Source organism: Pangasianodon hypophthalmus, chromosome 19, assembly GCF_027358585.1.
Source record: "Pangasianodon hypophthalmus isolate fPanHyp1 chromosome 19, fPanHyp1.pri, whole genome shotgun sequence".
Taxonomy (NCBI): Eukaryota; Metazoa; Chordata; class Actinopteri; order Siluriformes; family Pangasiidae; genus Pangasianodon; species Pangasianodon hypophthalmus.
This window is the reverse complement of record NC_069728.1, coordinates 15,118,589-15,134,252: the sequence shown is the minus strand read 5'-3', so window position 1 is coordinate 15,134,252 and position 15,664 is coordinate 15,118,589. Positions and strand designations below refer to the sequence as shown.

General features: G+C 37.0%; 2 protein-coding genes across 2 annotated transcripts; both read left to right on the top strand.

Moving 5' to 3' along the window:
- The first annotated feature begins 178 nt into the window (after positions 1–178).
- Positions 179–6,617, top strand: ccdc25 (coiled-coil domain containing 25). The gene is made up of 9 exons (XM_026923583.3): positions 179–345; positions 1,821–1,868; positions 1,956–1,995; positions 2,807–2,858; positions 2,946–3,021; positions 4,179–4,282; positions 4,598–4,800; positions 4,925–4,970; positions 6,029–6,617. The coding sequence occupies exons 1-9, from the start codon at positions 321–323 to the stop codon at positions 6,056–6,058; spliced, it is 624 nt and encodes a 207-aa protein (XP_026779384.3). The 5' UTR covers positions 179–320; the 3' UTR covers positions 6,059–6,617.
- Positions 6,618–10,858: 4,241 nt separating this feature from the next.
- LOC113532135 (uncharacterized) lies at positions 10,859–15,317 on the top strand. Its single transcript, XM_026923320.3, has 3 exons — positions 10,859–11,247; positions 13,422–13,630; positions 14,359–15,317. The coding sequence occupies exons 1-3, from the start codon at positions 10,998–11,000 to the stop codon at positions 14,533–14,535; spliced, it is 636 nt and encodes a 211-aa protein (XP_026779121.3). The 5' UTR covers positions 10,859–10,997; the 3' UTR covers positions 14,536–15,317.
- The last annotated feature ends 347 nt before the right edge of the window (positions 15,318–15,664 follow it).

The window sequence follows — 15,664 nt, the reverse complement described above, 5'->3', positions numbered from 1 at the left end:
AATATTATGCGATCAAAGTGTAAAATAAAACCTGGTTAAAAAAAAATATGTACGTGTCGGAAATTAATTGGGAGCGCTTTTGACTTCAAGGAAATTGAAATGTAAATAAGAAATAAAAACAAATAAGTAAATAAGAAGAAAAAACGTGGCGGAAATGACCTTTCCTTAGCACAGCTGATCTTTGATTCGCTTCCGGTGTCAGTTTTGTCAGTGCTCCTAGCACGCTAGTTACTAGGTAATGTTGACCGCCTGCGTTCACTGTTTATTTTCACACCTGTCTCTTCTTTAATCTGAGGGTGTTTTCTTCAAGCGCCATAAACATGGTTTTCTACTTCACCAGCGCAGGTGAGTGCTCTTTTTATCTGAACTGAAGAGCTGGCGGGATCTGATAGAGTTACAAACGCTATTTATCCACTCGTATTCGGATAAGGCCCGCCTCCTATGCTGCGATTGGCTAATGGTAGCCCGTTCTGTGCTGCGATTGGCTAATGAAACTGTTCCGTTGGCGCGTAGCTCGGAGGTATGAATTAATAACCAATCAGAACGGAGGAGGCGGGATTTGTCGGAATATGGATAGGGAGAATTAACATAGGATAGAAAAATTAATAAAGTAACTGCTTATCTTAAAACAGGAAGAATTAAAGTTATAGATTGTGTGTTTAATGACAGACACACACATTGTTATTTTAGCTCATTTTTAGTCTAGATATAAATATAAATATACTTGATCATATATTAAGTGATAAATCAAACACTCAATGGGTGTGCTGTTATAGGAAAATAATCAACAGTGGGGTGGTGTGATGCAACCCCAGAAAAAGCACTGTTACAGTCTCAACCTCACTGTTGATTATTTTTCTATAACTTGTTACGTTCCCCTCCTGTCTAGGGGATTGTGAGGGGAAGTAGCAAATGAAAAAGCATAAAATTAAAAGGAAACGGCAAGAACACACTTCAGTCCTCTGCCCCAGAGTGAAGATGACACCAAGTCAGATGTATACAAAAGTGGAGATTTATTTACAAAAAAAAAAGACAGTAAGGTTAACATAAGGGAGATAGGGAGCAATGGCTCAGGAGAGAGCAAGGCCTAAAATAACAAACACAAGTAGTTCTCTAACTAGGTTAGGGAGCAGCACTAACTTACCTCAAACACCCAAAAGAAAAGAGAAATAAACAACATAAAACTTCCCTCAACTCCCTAACTGAACCAAAAACAGGGATGAAAGTAGTATTTAAAGAAAAAGGCACTCTCTCCCTACAGCGTCCCTTTTCACTCTCAGCAAATACAAACAACAGAATTCAAAAGAACATGATCTTGTACTTATCTTAACTAAGCAGAACAAGAACAAGAACTACCTCCAGACACAGTTCACAACTGTAGCACTATTAACCACTGCTAATTCACAACTCAAACTCAGGTTAGCAACTATAATCCTGAAACCACTAAATTCAGTCTGGAGCAGGGGAGAAGTGTGTCTCTCTCTGCAGCACACGCTGGACTGCACAATATACTCCACCCTCAGTCTCAGGCACGCTCTCACAACGAGCTACAGGTAGTGGTGATTCTGCCTGAGAGAGCGAGCGAGAGAGAGAGAGAGACTGCGCACAATCGATAGCATGCAGTACAACATATAAGACACATGCAAATGCAAATAAAATAAAAATAAAAGAATAACTTACGTCCAGGGACGTAACAAGCTGCATGTCCTGAAGTGTTTTATTTCTCTTCTTCCACACGCTATGTTATAGTGAACATTTAACTGTGTAAGGAAGCAGGCTTTATAGTTTATGCTGAACAGGTTTTTTCATCTTGTTTGCAGTTGTCACACCACCCTATACCATCTACATGGGGAAAGACAAATATGAAAGTAAGTGCTCGTTCTCTCACATGAACGTTTGTGTTCTTCTTCTTTGATGGTTGTATTTTAGTGACAACGATTTTCTTTTCTCAACAGACGAGGATCTCATAAAATACGGATGGCCTGAGGACATTTGGTAAGGAAACATGGTCTCGAGACTTTCCACTGAGTGCTAGAGTACCTCTGTAAAGCACAGATGAACAAAATGCACTCCGATCTATAATTATTGGCACCCCTTAGGAAACACAGGTAAACATGATCATCCAGGGATTCAATCTTTCCACTCCAACAATTCGAGAAACAACTTACATTTGCTGTTTTAAATTAAAGAACCATAAAATACTATTACACACAATCAGGGTCATAATAGAACATTTTTAAAAAGTCTATTGCAGTTGAAACAAACAAACAAAAAACCTCCAGGAGGCTAAAATTTTCAACAAGAGGATGAGCCCAAACATACAACCAAATCAACAAAGCAATAGTTACTGAAACACAGAATTAATGTTTCTTGCGATGAACGTCTCAGTCTCTGGATTTAACTTGGATGAAATAAAACTGTGGTCTGAATTAAAGAGGAAGGTGACTTATCCAAGATTCTTCTAGACATCTCTCCAAGTTTGTTAGACATATAGGGGAAAAATTAGGGGTGCCAATAATTTTGAAACCAGTGTTGTAAAGGGAAAATATAACATTTTAAAAATTATTTTTGATTTAAAAAAAAAAAAACATAATACTGTTAATAATATTACTCCTGTGTCCCCATTTGTCTAAACTCGTTGCATGTGTTGTTCATTTTCTGTGTTGTATTGCTTGTGTATGTTTCCATGAAGGGTGCCAGTAATTCTGGAGTTGACCCTAAATGAACTCAAGGCTGCCCATAAGTTTAAGTCTCAATCAATGGCAATAAAGCATAAACAACGATCTCCCAAATCATTGTGTTTCAGGTTTCATGTGGATAAACTCTCCTCGGCACACGTATACCTGAGAATGCCCAAGGTGAAGTTTTTATTTATACAGCGATGCATAAAGCTCTGGATTTCTTGTTCTTATAGTATGTTAATGAATTTTGTTTTTGCATAAAAGGGAAAGATGATAGACGACATACCCAAAGAGGTTCTGATCGATTGTGCACAGCTCGTAAAGAACAACAGTATTCAAGGTAAAGTTTATTATGTTTATTTGACAGAATAAACACTGAGTTCTGTTTATGTCTAGAGCACCCATAATAGAAAAGCATTAATTTGCACCAAAATCACATTGTCATTCCACTCTTACGAATTGGTTCAAATACTACTATTGCATTATTATCATCAAATCTTTTAAAATAAATAAAAAGCCACAACAAACATTAATCTGTGGCATATTTTTAAGAATATTACTCTTTTGTTTTGAGATAAATGATTACATAGCCCAAAGCAATTTAACATTTCTCCCCAGAATTACAAAACTTTCAATAACACTGATTTTCTTCGTACTCACAAGCGTGTGTTGATAAATTTCAATGACCTGTAAATTACCAGGCGTGCTCACAGCACAGCCGGTTTACATTTAGTGCCACCCACAAAACTCCACAAAAGGCAAAGCTCCCAGAGCTGAAAAAGAGAAAATGACAACTAAACAGTGAAAGAGTGCCTAAACATAGCATGTGCAAAATCTTCCAATAATGCAGCTCAGCCACTGCAGCATGTCAGCTACAATAGACACACTCGCGGTCCCTTTTGGAGTGTGCCATTATTTTTGTCCTCATTTTGTCCTCATTGCATGGCAAGTCTTATTTGTGGATTTGTTTTGGATTGCTTAATGTTTTTTTTTTTTTCCCCTCAAATCATTAATATGAAATGACTGAGTTTTACAACATTTTTCATTAAATTTGTGTGTGTAATGGAAAGAAATAAGCGATTTAAACATTATATAGTGTAATCCGGATATAAAATTTTGGTAAATCATCTCTGGTTATACAGTTTGAAGTACAAACCTGAGGTTCACTTTTGTTACTATGCAAATAGACACACATTCAGGATCTCTCATAGGATATAAATATATTTTTCCAAACTAACTGGATTGCCATGAACCACATTTCCTGTAGTTTATGAATTATGAATAAATTTGTTCAGTTCCAGCTTGATGTTTTTTGTTTTTTATCAAGTGAGAGAAGTAAGAGCTCAGCAGTTTTGGTTAAAAGTCTTGCTCAAGGGCCCAACAGTGACTCTGTGATATTCCTGCTATTTGAATTCACAACATTTTTGTCACTAGATCAGATTCCACTGTTTTCGTATGTTGTCTTGATTTAACACACAACTGCTTTGTCACTGACAGGCTGCAAAATGAACAACATCAATGTTGTTTACACGCCATGGGGCAACCTGAAGAAAACCGGAGACATGGACGTGGGTCAGATTGGCTTTCACCGTCAGAAAGAGGTACAGAGAACGTGATGGAAAAGTAAACACTTACCTCACATGTAGCTGATCAGCCAAGACATGTCACTCTCTTTTTAGTTATCACTGAAACTGTGTAGTTATTGCATCAAACCAATAGTAGAAGTAAAATCTTTCTGTAAATATCTGCCTCAGTCCATATGCAGTTCTTCAGTGATGTGTCTCTGCTAAAGTGTAGGACACAGTGTGACTTAGTCTATAGACATGAACAAACCTTGGTATCAATCCGCCGATATACATGGCGTTTAGAATCGTGTAAGGAAGTACAAGCGTAATTAGTTATGATGTCATTAACAGGTGAGAACTGTGGCGGTAGAAAAGAAAATCAACGAAATCGTCAATCGGTTGGAGAAGACGAAGGAGGAGAAGTACCCCGATCTCGCAGCAGAGAAAGAGTCCCGAGACAGAGAGGACCGGAACGAGAAAAAGGCTCAGATTCAGGAGGTGAAGAAAAGGGAAAAGGAAGAAATGAAGAGGAAAAAGGAGCAGGAGGAGCTGAGGTATCACAGACTGTTAGAGCACTCAGTAAATCCTGAAAAGCTTTCATATGTGAGAAAATTTATGTCGAGTTCCATTTTAATGATGCGTAATTAAGCGTGCAGCCAAAATGTGTTTCTTTCACAGGAATTATTCTTCACTTATGAAGAGCGAAAACATGACCACAAACGAGGTAGGACCTTCATCTTCTCTCCTATTTGTGCTCTTTTTATTCATCTTTGTTATCTTGATCTAAGATTATTAATACATATATAAAACTGACTTGGGTTGGTGTGGAAATTTTCAGTACTGGTATGATTGCTGTCAAAACACACGATATATCGAGGTGTGGCTTTTTTCCCTATGTGTCATAATGTAGCAGCAACTTTGTCAGAGGAAAATCTGACATCCTCTAAGTAAGGACTAAACCACAATGACTATGCTGTTGTAGGAAAATAATCCATGCTCACACTGGAGACTCCTTCCAAAATGCTAAATGAAACATCTCTTCAAAGAAAACGTCACCTTATTCACAATTACACAAGTTTTTAAAAAAAAAAAATCCATTTATGTGGAATTTCCACCATACAAGTCACTGTGTTATACTGGCTAGAATGTGTATATCAAATATCTAATATGTGTTTTTGTGAAGTATTGTGGCACTTTTACCACTAGAGGGAAAAAAAAAATTAAAATTTTATGTCACATGCATAACAATACACAGTATGACTTGCAGCAGTGAAATGCTTTATACAACTGTTTCTAAGAAAATATAGCAAATTATTAAATACAAAGAAAAATATACACACAAAAATATATATGAAGGGATTAATATATATATTATTAATATATAAAAGAATATGTATGATCTTACTGTAAATATTGTAAATACTGTAAATCTGTCGTAAACATACAATATAGTGTGTAGTATGTATAGTGTTGGATGGTGGCAGCAGCAGTCTGACAGTACAGATATAAAGTGCAGATATCTGCAGTTTTGTGCAGATAATGTGCTGATTAAAGCAAGATTTGTTGATTTCTCACCATTCTAAAGCATGCAACTATTGAATCACTCTTTGTTTATGTTATATTTGTATGTATATTATTTGTTGGTAGCCTATTAAATGCAGGTCCTACGTAGTTTTATTTCATTTTAAGATTTCTGACAGTGTGGTATGAGTTACACTGGTGTACATAAAGCCCAAGCTTTCTATATAATGTCTAACCTTTACTATCTACCTTTTTTTACAGGATGGAAACGATTCTGACGATTTTATGTAACTGGAAATAAAGATTTGCAATGCAGACCTGACATCTTAAACCGTGCGCATGCTCAGAGGAACGCCACTGTGTGTGCTGTAATGGAGGAACTTGCTTGCTGTGCATCGTAAACACTACCTGTGCCAATAAAGCATTCTGCCTGGACCATATTGGAGCAAATTTACCTATGGCTCCTTAAAAAACACCAAACAAGAAAAAAAGCAACATCTGATGTGTTGGGGCTTCATGAAGCGAGGATTTTTTTCTGGGTATCTTTGTTGATTTTTCTACAGTGCAAATTTTTATTTTCAGTATGTGCTTTGGAGGGATGGAATGGCATTGTTTTATTATTCCTTAACTGATTCTCTATCAGTGATGCATTTCTTTCCAGATTTTTCCAGATCAGGGCTTGGATGGATTGTGTAGTTTCATGTGCTGTAAATCCTGGCTCAGTTCTTTTCTTTAGGCGTGATGAGAGCCAGATGCTACTACAAGCCCATTGACTCTGCGATGCATGGCATATATGCTAGCCCTGGTTCATTTCTTGTTTGGATGCAAGACAATAAATCTTAAAAAAACATACCTTTCCTTGTTTACGGTTGATTAGAGGGATTATATGTAACAGACACTATATTATATCTAAATTCAATCATTTCTGAATTGTGTGAAGGTTATCTGGGAAGCTAATACAGGCTAGTTTTGTTTTGTTTTTTTTATAGCTCCTGCACTTCATGAGTAAAAAGCTTTCAGAAGACATCAATTCCATGAATCTGTACTTTATTTGGTAACCTACCAAGCAGCCTACAAAACACAAAATCTGTGTCTAGTTTTGAGAAAGCTGATACCAGAGATAATATAGCTGCATTTTGCATGGTTTTTTTTAAATGTCCGGTTGTTCCACAGCTGCAGTTTCTTTGTTAGTAATATATCTATCACATCAGCAACATGTACAGAAGAAACTGATTGCACATTTACTAAAGGAATTGATGTTCTAAAAATTGTTATACATTTGACTGTTACTTCCTAAGATAGTGTAAGATTAGAAAGTGATTGAGGGTGGTAACCTGGTCCGTCAGAGCTGTGTATATTTTCTTTTCATGTTCACAATTTGCATAAGATACATTTACAGCTACAGGCAAATTAGAGTAATATCACTCACATTTATAAATTTGCAGACTCTGTTTCGTTGACTACGAGAGCAATTGACTGTCAGCATTTTACAATTGGTGTTAATGTTTCCTTGCACGGTAGCCTATAAATAATAACTTTTTCTCATTTATTTCTACATTAGGCATGTAAATGTGCCTGTTAATCCTGATCATTGTTATGGTCATGTTATAGGTTATTGTTCCACTTACATTGACAAGATCACTATGATCAGTTTTTGGCTGGATCTACTTTACAGAATCCAAATCAGAAAAGTGCACTCCCATGTACAAGGCATTTATGTCTAGATTTCGTGTTTCTGTAGTGGGACAGGACAAAAAACCCTAACCCTAGTGTAGTCCACTCTCAGAAATAAAGGTACCACACTACTTTTCCTTGCTGCAGGGGTGGTACCTTCAAGGGAACATTTTTGTACTTTTACCTGGGAAGGTGCATGTGGTGTACCATTAAGTAAAGCTTTAGGCTGTAGGGAGGCACAGCGGTGCAGTGGGTAGCACTGTTGCCTCACAGCTGCAGGGTCCTTGATTCGATCCTGATCTCAGTTTACTGTCTGTGTGTGTCCATGTGGAATTTCTCCACGTTCTCCGGTTTCCTCCCAAAAACATACCACTAGGTGGATTGGTTAAAATAAATTACCATGGGGTGTAAATGAGTGTATTGGCATCAGATCTATGGAATAAAATTTTTGCCAAAAGTATTGAAGGTAACTTTTCAAGAAACGATGAAAAATATACAGTGAGAGAAGAAAAACACTCTGAAGCTGAAAACAGTGAACTCTGTGCCAAAAATGTAACATGGTCTTCAAATAAACAGCATTCTCTAATCATGGTTTATGAATGCGCTGCCAGAGTTTTCATTTACGCTTTCAGAGTTTTCGTTTACACGCCACAAGTTTTCATTCGCCATTCTAGCACAAACCTCTTGTGTGGGCGGGGCTTAGCAGCAGCTTAGTCTCATTGGTTAGTGAGATTTGGATTGACAGCTCTCTGACCTGGAAGTAGAGACTTCAGTGGTGTGAATTCTGGAGTACTTTGTAGTTTACATTACTTACTTACCGGCCTGATCCCTCCTGATGCCCTACTTCTGGTTGGAGCTCTCATTGGTTGGAGATCGCTCGCTGCTGCTGGTGGTGGCCCCACGTGGACAGCATGAAGATCATTGGGATGGCTGGGGAAGGTGCCGCTTGGGGGCCGTGGAGATGGCTTTGGACTGTGGTTCATTTGGGCAGTTGTACTGTGATGGCTTGGAACTGCGATTGCTGTGGTGGCTTTGGGGCTGCGGTTGCAGCGAGCAGTTTTGCACTCAGGTCTCCATCAGTGGACAGTGGATAGGTTCAACAAAACAGACTTCCTGTGAAAACTGTAATCAGTTTCCTGGTTACACAATTGCACTATTTGTCCATGTAGTACACAGTTATAGAAGGTTATTATTTATAATCGCACTATCAGGTGTCACCCAGATGAGGATGGGTTCCCTCTTGAGTCTGGTTCCTCTCAAGGTTTATTCCTCATATCATCTTGGGGAGTTTTTCCTTGCCACGGTCACCTCTGGCTTACTCATTAGGGATAACCCAGCAAACACAGAATATTCCCCTAATGTTAGAAGATGGTTCCCATTTGGTTATTTTTTTGGGAACCAAATAATAATGTTCTAGGAATGTTTTCTGTAGGTTCTTTTTTTTTGTGTAACCAAAAGCTAACCTTCCCAGAACCTTGCAGGGAGACTTTTTGTAACAACCTAAAGAGAACCTAAACAGAACATTAGGGGAACGTTAAGAGAACGTTAGGGAAACGTTAAAAGAACGTTAAGTGACCCTCAGGGGAACGTCTGGGGAATGTTAGGAGAACGTTAAGAGAACGTTAGGGAAACGTTAAAAGAACATTACGTTAATGTCAGGGGAACATTAAGAGAACGTTAGCAGAACGTCTGGGGAACATTCTGCAAACCTGGAAACAGCATTGTTTTTCTGTAAAGAAAACTTTCCTGGCTAACCAAAAACAAACCTTAAAACCTTCTGGTTCTGGGAACCAAAAATTGTTGGCTGGGAAATTCATACATTCACAATTTATATCCTGAATATATTTTTTTCTGTAAAGTTGCTTTGTGACAATGTCCATTGTTAAAGCGTTATACAAATAAAATAAAACTGAATTACATTAGTTCGTAATTAATATTTGAGGTTTGGGTAGTCTCATATGACTGTTTTTTCGAGCTGAGCTCTCAGGAGCGGCATCATCATCATCATCATCCTCCTAGTGAGATCCAAATCTCACTAGCCAATGAGAGTAAACCACTGTTAAGCCCCGCCCACACGAGAGCTTTGTGCCAGAAGGACGAATGTAAACTAGTGATGGGAAGTTCCGATCATTTTACCGACTCGGACCTTTGAGTCTCGTTCAGCAAAATGAACGAATCTTTTTTCGAGTCATTTCGTTCATTTTAGCAAAATATAATTAAAATGTTACGTGTTACTTCCCTAACACATCTACTACTTACGCAAACGTTGATCACACTACAAACAAGACAAAACTATAATGCTATAAGAAACAGAAAACATTAATTCATTGTTTACCTGGAGCTTTAGTCTATGATTAGCTCACCTCACCTCTTATCTCACCTCACCTCTTATCTGACAAGTCTTCGGGTTTGAGTCGTTCATTCATCACGTGACAGCCCCATAAGCTTGACCAGTGCAGTATGAGCCGGAAAGAAAATTGATTAGTTCATCTCTCGAGTCTTTATTACCTTTACCACATACAGTGTTATGGAAAAGAACTATCATGACAGAAATTAAAAGCAACAATTTGAGACCAGAAACGCATCACGTAACTGTAAGAGTAAATAATAATAATAATAATAATAATAATAATAATTACTATGCACCCGTTTGTAAGGAAGGATGTAAATTAACTAATTTCTCTATCCAATGCTGTCATGTCACGTGACAAAAGAACGAACGACTCGAAAGACTCGAGAGATGAACTAATCAATTCTCTTTCCGGCTCAGGCTGCATTGGTTAAGCTTATGGGGCTGTCACGTGACGAACGAACGAATCAGACCCGAAGACTCGAAACAGGTGAACTAATTCCAGTACAGAACCTGTAGGATGTTGCGCATGCGCGACTGAACGAATCACTCCCCGAGTCGACTCGTTCTTCCCGAGTCACATTAAAGATTCGTTCAAAATGAACGAATCGTTCAAGAACGACCCATCACTAATGTAAACTTGCTGAGCGTAAACGGAAACTCTGGCAGCGCGTTCATAAACCATGATTAGCGAAAAGGAAGAATGCTGTTTACTTGAAGACCATTTTACATTTTTGCAACTGAGTTCATTGTTTTCAGTTTCAGAGTGTTTTTCTTCTCTCATTGAATATTTTTGTTCGTTTCTTGAAAAGTTACCTTCAATACTTTTAGCACAAATTTAATTCCACATACTAAAGGTACAAAACAGGCACACTCAATGCTGAGTACATTTTGGTTCAGTTATTTCTGAGACTGTAAGAACAATAAAACAATAAATACAATATGCTGACTAATGTATACACACACACACACACACACACACACACACACACACGTGCACTTCTTCCAGCCAATCAGAAAGGAGTATCTTAGCGCGTTCCTTGTTACAACCAATTAGATTTAGTTTCACTTTGTTGTTCCAGGTCATAATGAATGTGAAAAGTGAAAGTAAGCGTGGTTTAGGAATACGCTATGTTGGAGTAAGAGGCTGGAAGAGGCTAGCTTTCCTCACTGACGTGTTTTAGACTAACTTTATTCCCCGAGAGAATGACGCATCATAACTGGCTACTATCAACAATTCTTAATTTTTTTTACAAGCGCGTATCAGCGACCAACGTTTGTTTTGCAAACTACAACAGTATCAGGAAAACCCGTGATGACATCATTAGCCGTCTCCGTGCATTGCCGAATATTACTGATGTGCATAATGAGGAGCAGTGCGATGTGAAAGTGGCCTTCTGTCCGATTGTGTCTCGCGCAGGAACCGACCTTATGGCAGCTCTCTCGGGACGGTCGGGTGAGTCCAAGCTGCACAACACACACACACACACACACACACATACACACACAGGGACAAAATGGCTTCCTCCTGTCTGCGTGCACCAAAAACTAGCACAGCTAGTGAAGAACTTTTATTTAAAAATACATGAAGGAAAATAGCTACTAATATTAAATGTATCCTATTCCCCGCTAATTAAACATATATGATTAAAAAGAGTATATTTATAAACCTGCCTAAGGCAAATTTATTTAACCTAAAGCAGGACATGGAGCATGTCACTATAGCACCTGATCTAATCCTGAAACTGAATTTCATGGTTAAAGGTACAGTCGTTGATGTACAAATAACCTGGAAATATGCAGAATATGATAAAAAAAAAATAATAATAATGGTTTAAGCCATTGCCTCGGCATGAATTTATTATTCAGCTGGAAAAAAATAAATAAATTGTAAAACATACACTTCAGTCCGGACCGGAATTGTTTGGTTAGGGCTCCTGTCAGTCATTTTATAGACACTCCCCCAACACCCCTTCACTCCGCCCCCTAACACAGCTTCCTGGGAGAGAAAAGAAACATGGCCGAAGGCTGTGCAAATGAAAATAAATAAATAAATAAATAAATAAAATAATTAAATGTGCAAAAATAAATAAATGTGCAAATATAATAAAATAAAAAAACTTGAAGACACGCAGTGACATTGTAAAAAACTTGACATGAAAAACGCTTAATATGGCTTAATGCACTAAAACAACCAGGGAAAACCATTTTTCTCTCACATTTCTCTTGTCATAAACACTATATATTGCTAAGACAACGGCACTGTAATCCAAGTGGAAAGACAATATTTTTATGTTAAGCGTTTTCTCCCCATAGAAAACCGTTGTAATAATAATAATAAAAAAAAAAAAAAAAAGCTTATCATGACTTAATGCATTAAGACAGTGATATTAAAAGACCAAATTGGGTTTACACCTTATTAATAAAACATACTATGTACAGGCAAGCAGATGAGCCCAGAATCTGGACAAAATGCGCAAAGTTTCACGTTAAGCTTTTTTCACGCTAAGCGTTTTAGAATGTCCTCACGCTGGCAGTGCTTATCCAAGATGGAGTATTTTGAGTATTGGAGGAGTTAGTGAAGTTGCTCCTGGACAGGTCTGTAAGCACAGTCTGTAAGCTCTGAAGTGTTTCAGTGGCCTGTTTTACATAATGAATCCAGTAGATACATTTTTATTACTTAAAGAGTCAAGTAAGGAGATACTTTGGATTAACCACTTTTAAATGTAAGTAATGTTAGATAAATGTGTAGTTCCGCTAACTGCTAACGATACTAATACTAGTAGTATAGTTTAAGCTGAAAATTGCTGAGAACTTGTTATAAATAAACGACAGGGCCTTGGAGGCACTCTTAACCATCCTCATGAATCACAAAAAGTAAAATTTCACTTATTTCTAGTGCTACACCTTGCCTATCACACTGCTGAATGGCTGAAGGGGAAAAGCTAAGTGCTAAATTGCTAACATCAGCCACGTGGCACACTGGAGACACAGAGCACCAATGCTACCTGCTGTAACAAGCAGAGTACCTGTTTAACATGATAAGTCACTCAGGATATTAATCATAATGTGTGCCAAATTGTGCGTGTATTCATGCTTTAACTTGGCTTTCAAGCACTTGAATGACTGTGGGCAAAAGCTAACTTCAGCCAACTTTTATACAGAGGTCTGCTGCAACAAGCAGAGTGCTTCAGTAACATGATTAGACGACAAGTCACTCATGATAAGTGAAATATAATTGTCATAAATCATTGTGAGCTGATTTTAGCCTGTGTTTTTTGTGCTATAACTTGGCTTTCAATCACTTGAATGCCTGAGTGGGCAAAAGCCAGTTGCTAAAATGCTAACATCAGTCAGCCGTTGCTCGCTGCTCTAACAAGCAGAGTACTTAGTACTGTAGCATTATAAGACAATAAAGTCAATCAGGATAAATGAAATATAATTGCCATTAATCGGCAAACAATAAAACAGCGTCTGCTGAGGGGAGATGCTAATCTAAGAGCTAGGTTTGTGAAAGCCAAGCACAGATTTTTTTTTTGATCAATTGAAGTAATTAATTGTAAAAATTGAAAATGTAAGACTTGTTTGTTATTGTGCAATTGTATATAATTCTTTTATTTGACTTTCTAGATGAAAAGCCCACCGTAATGTTTGTACTTCACCACACCTTCAACCCTGACTACACTGCACCAAACAGCAGCGGGTATGACCGGAACAATTTGATGATGGTGGACGTCTTGTTCCACGAGGACTCGGGACTGCTGAACTGTTCAAAGAATAATAAAGCAATCGAGAAGGCAGGAAATTACCTAAAGAAATATGGCAAAACTCAGTATAAAGTGAGTACCAATGAGTAGAGAAGGTTTAATTATTAGTGTTATTATCAGTGTTATTAAGTGTCATTTTCCACTAAGAGCATTTCTCAGTGCTGTAAGTCTTTTATACCTATTATACCACAGCACTTTGATGTTGTAATCATTGTAAAATGATTCAATTTTTTTATTTTAAAAGAACCTCAAATTTTTAATCCATTTATAGTTATTTAATTATGATAGTGCTGTGAAACATCCATAGTTCCTGTTAGTTCCTGTTATCACCTAATAAGTTCACTGTTATATCAGCTATAAACAGTTGTTATGTCGCTGGTTATTGAGGACTCTTCTGTCCTTAGTCTTTCCCATAGAAGAAAAATTAAAGGAACATCTTTACCTCTGACTGTTACAAACCTCTGACAGATTTTCTTTCCAAAAATAAATATGCTGTACTTCTCTTTACAAGAACAAACTCACCATATAAACAAATATGTGTTTTTCTTTAGTAAATAACAAAACATTTTTAATTACTTTATTGACACTTTACAGTTCGCAGTGAATTAGCTGTTACTATAGAAACAATAACGTATTAGAAAAGAGAGCATTAATATAAACCTGTGATTTGAATTACAGCCTGAAATAAGGCCAGAGCTGATGTTATAGAAAATTAATCAACCCTTCTGACCAATCAGATTTGAGAAATATAAAATATTTATGAATGGATATTATATTAATTAATGCCTTATTTGTTGCAGGTGAATGTTAAGCGTGCCTTTGCTGTGATTGCAGTTGTTGCTATGATTGGAATAGGAATTTGGTACAGAACACGGAAAGGATCCAGTGTCTTTCCAAAAACAGATCCAGGTTCTCAACATTTGGATCTGGCTCTGCCAGAATTAGGACCAGATAAAAAGTATTTTAAAGTCATGTAGACCTGATCCATCGTGCTTATTTCAGATTTGGATTAGCAACTCATTCAGCAGTGTATTTGTTTCATAGTACATTTGAAATGTAATTTAATTTACATTTAATATTACAATAAACAATGAGGATTTATTATTATTATTATTACTACCAGTAACTTCTATCATTATTATTATTATTCCCAGTAACTTCTTCCATGTGTGAATATGCCAAGTATGAATAATAAAGATGAACAAAAAAACAAGTTATTTTTGTCTGTGTTTGCGCTTGGAGTTTGTGTTTAAAGAGAGTGTTGATAGGATAGTTTAGATACAGGATAGTATACAGAGAGAGTTTAGTCTTTCCTCACAAGATAACGCATGATAATGATAATGCAGGATAATGCATGAAGATTGATCTAACCACAATAATGCTTCACAATAATGGTGTCTCTGGTTTCCTCCACCCTCATAAAAACAGGCCAGTAGACGGACTGGTTAAGAGAAATTGCCGCCAAATTTAAACACCATAAAATGTCTACAATTTAACAGTCAGTTACTAGATATAAAATTGACCAAGTTAGTTAATAATCGAATACCAGTTAGATTTAGATTTATGTCCAAAAAAAAGAAAGAAAAACAGAAAAAAACAAGAAGTCTAGGTCATGTCCATAGGCTGGTCATTAGGGGCTTACAGCTGATGGGGGTGCCCCCCAATCTAATCTGTGGTCCCTGTTTATCTGTATGTTGGTGTATTCTTCTGTACTCCAGACCTCTGTTATTTACATCCTGTATTACTGCTTTGCTGAATGAGTATAAATAAACTGTTAAAAAGTGAGTGTGGGTTTTCACTTAGTAAGAAATAGTAAAGGTTTTCACTTAGAAATAGTGAAGAAAACGTGACTTCTCTCCAACCCACTAGGTGTCAGCATTTTATTTTACATGTCTTGTAGGACTACCTATGTCCTAGTATGAAGGACCTTACAGACTAAATTAAATAATTAAAAAAGAGATTAAATATATTGTGTAAACAGACAATAAATGGATAACACTAAATATTTTTGTTATACAAATGTATAACTTATAAAGCATATTATTCATTTTATTATGAATTTCATTAATTATTTAATTATCTCTTGAAACTGAAATGGTCACCTGC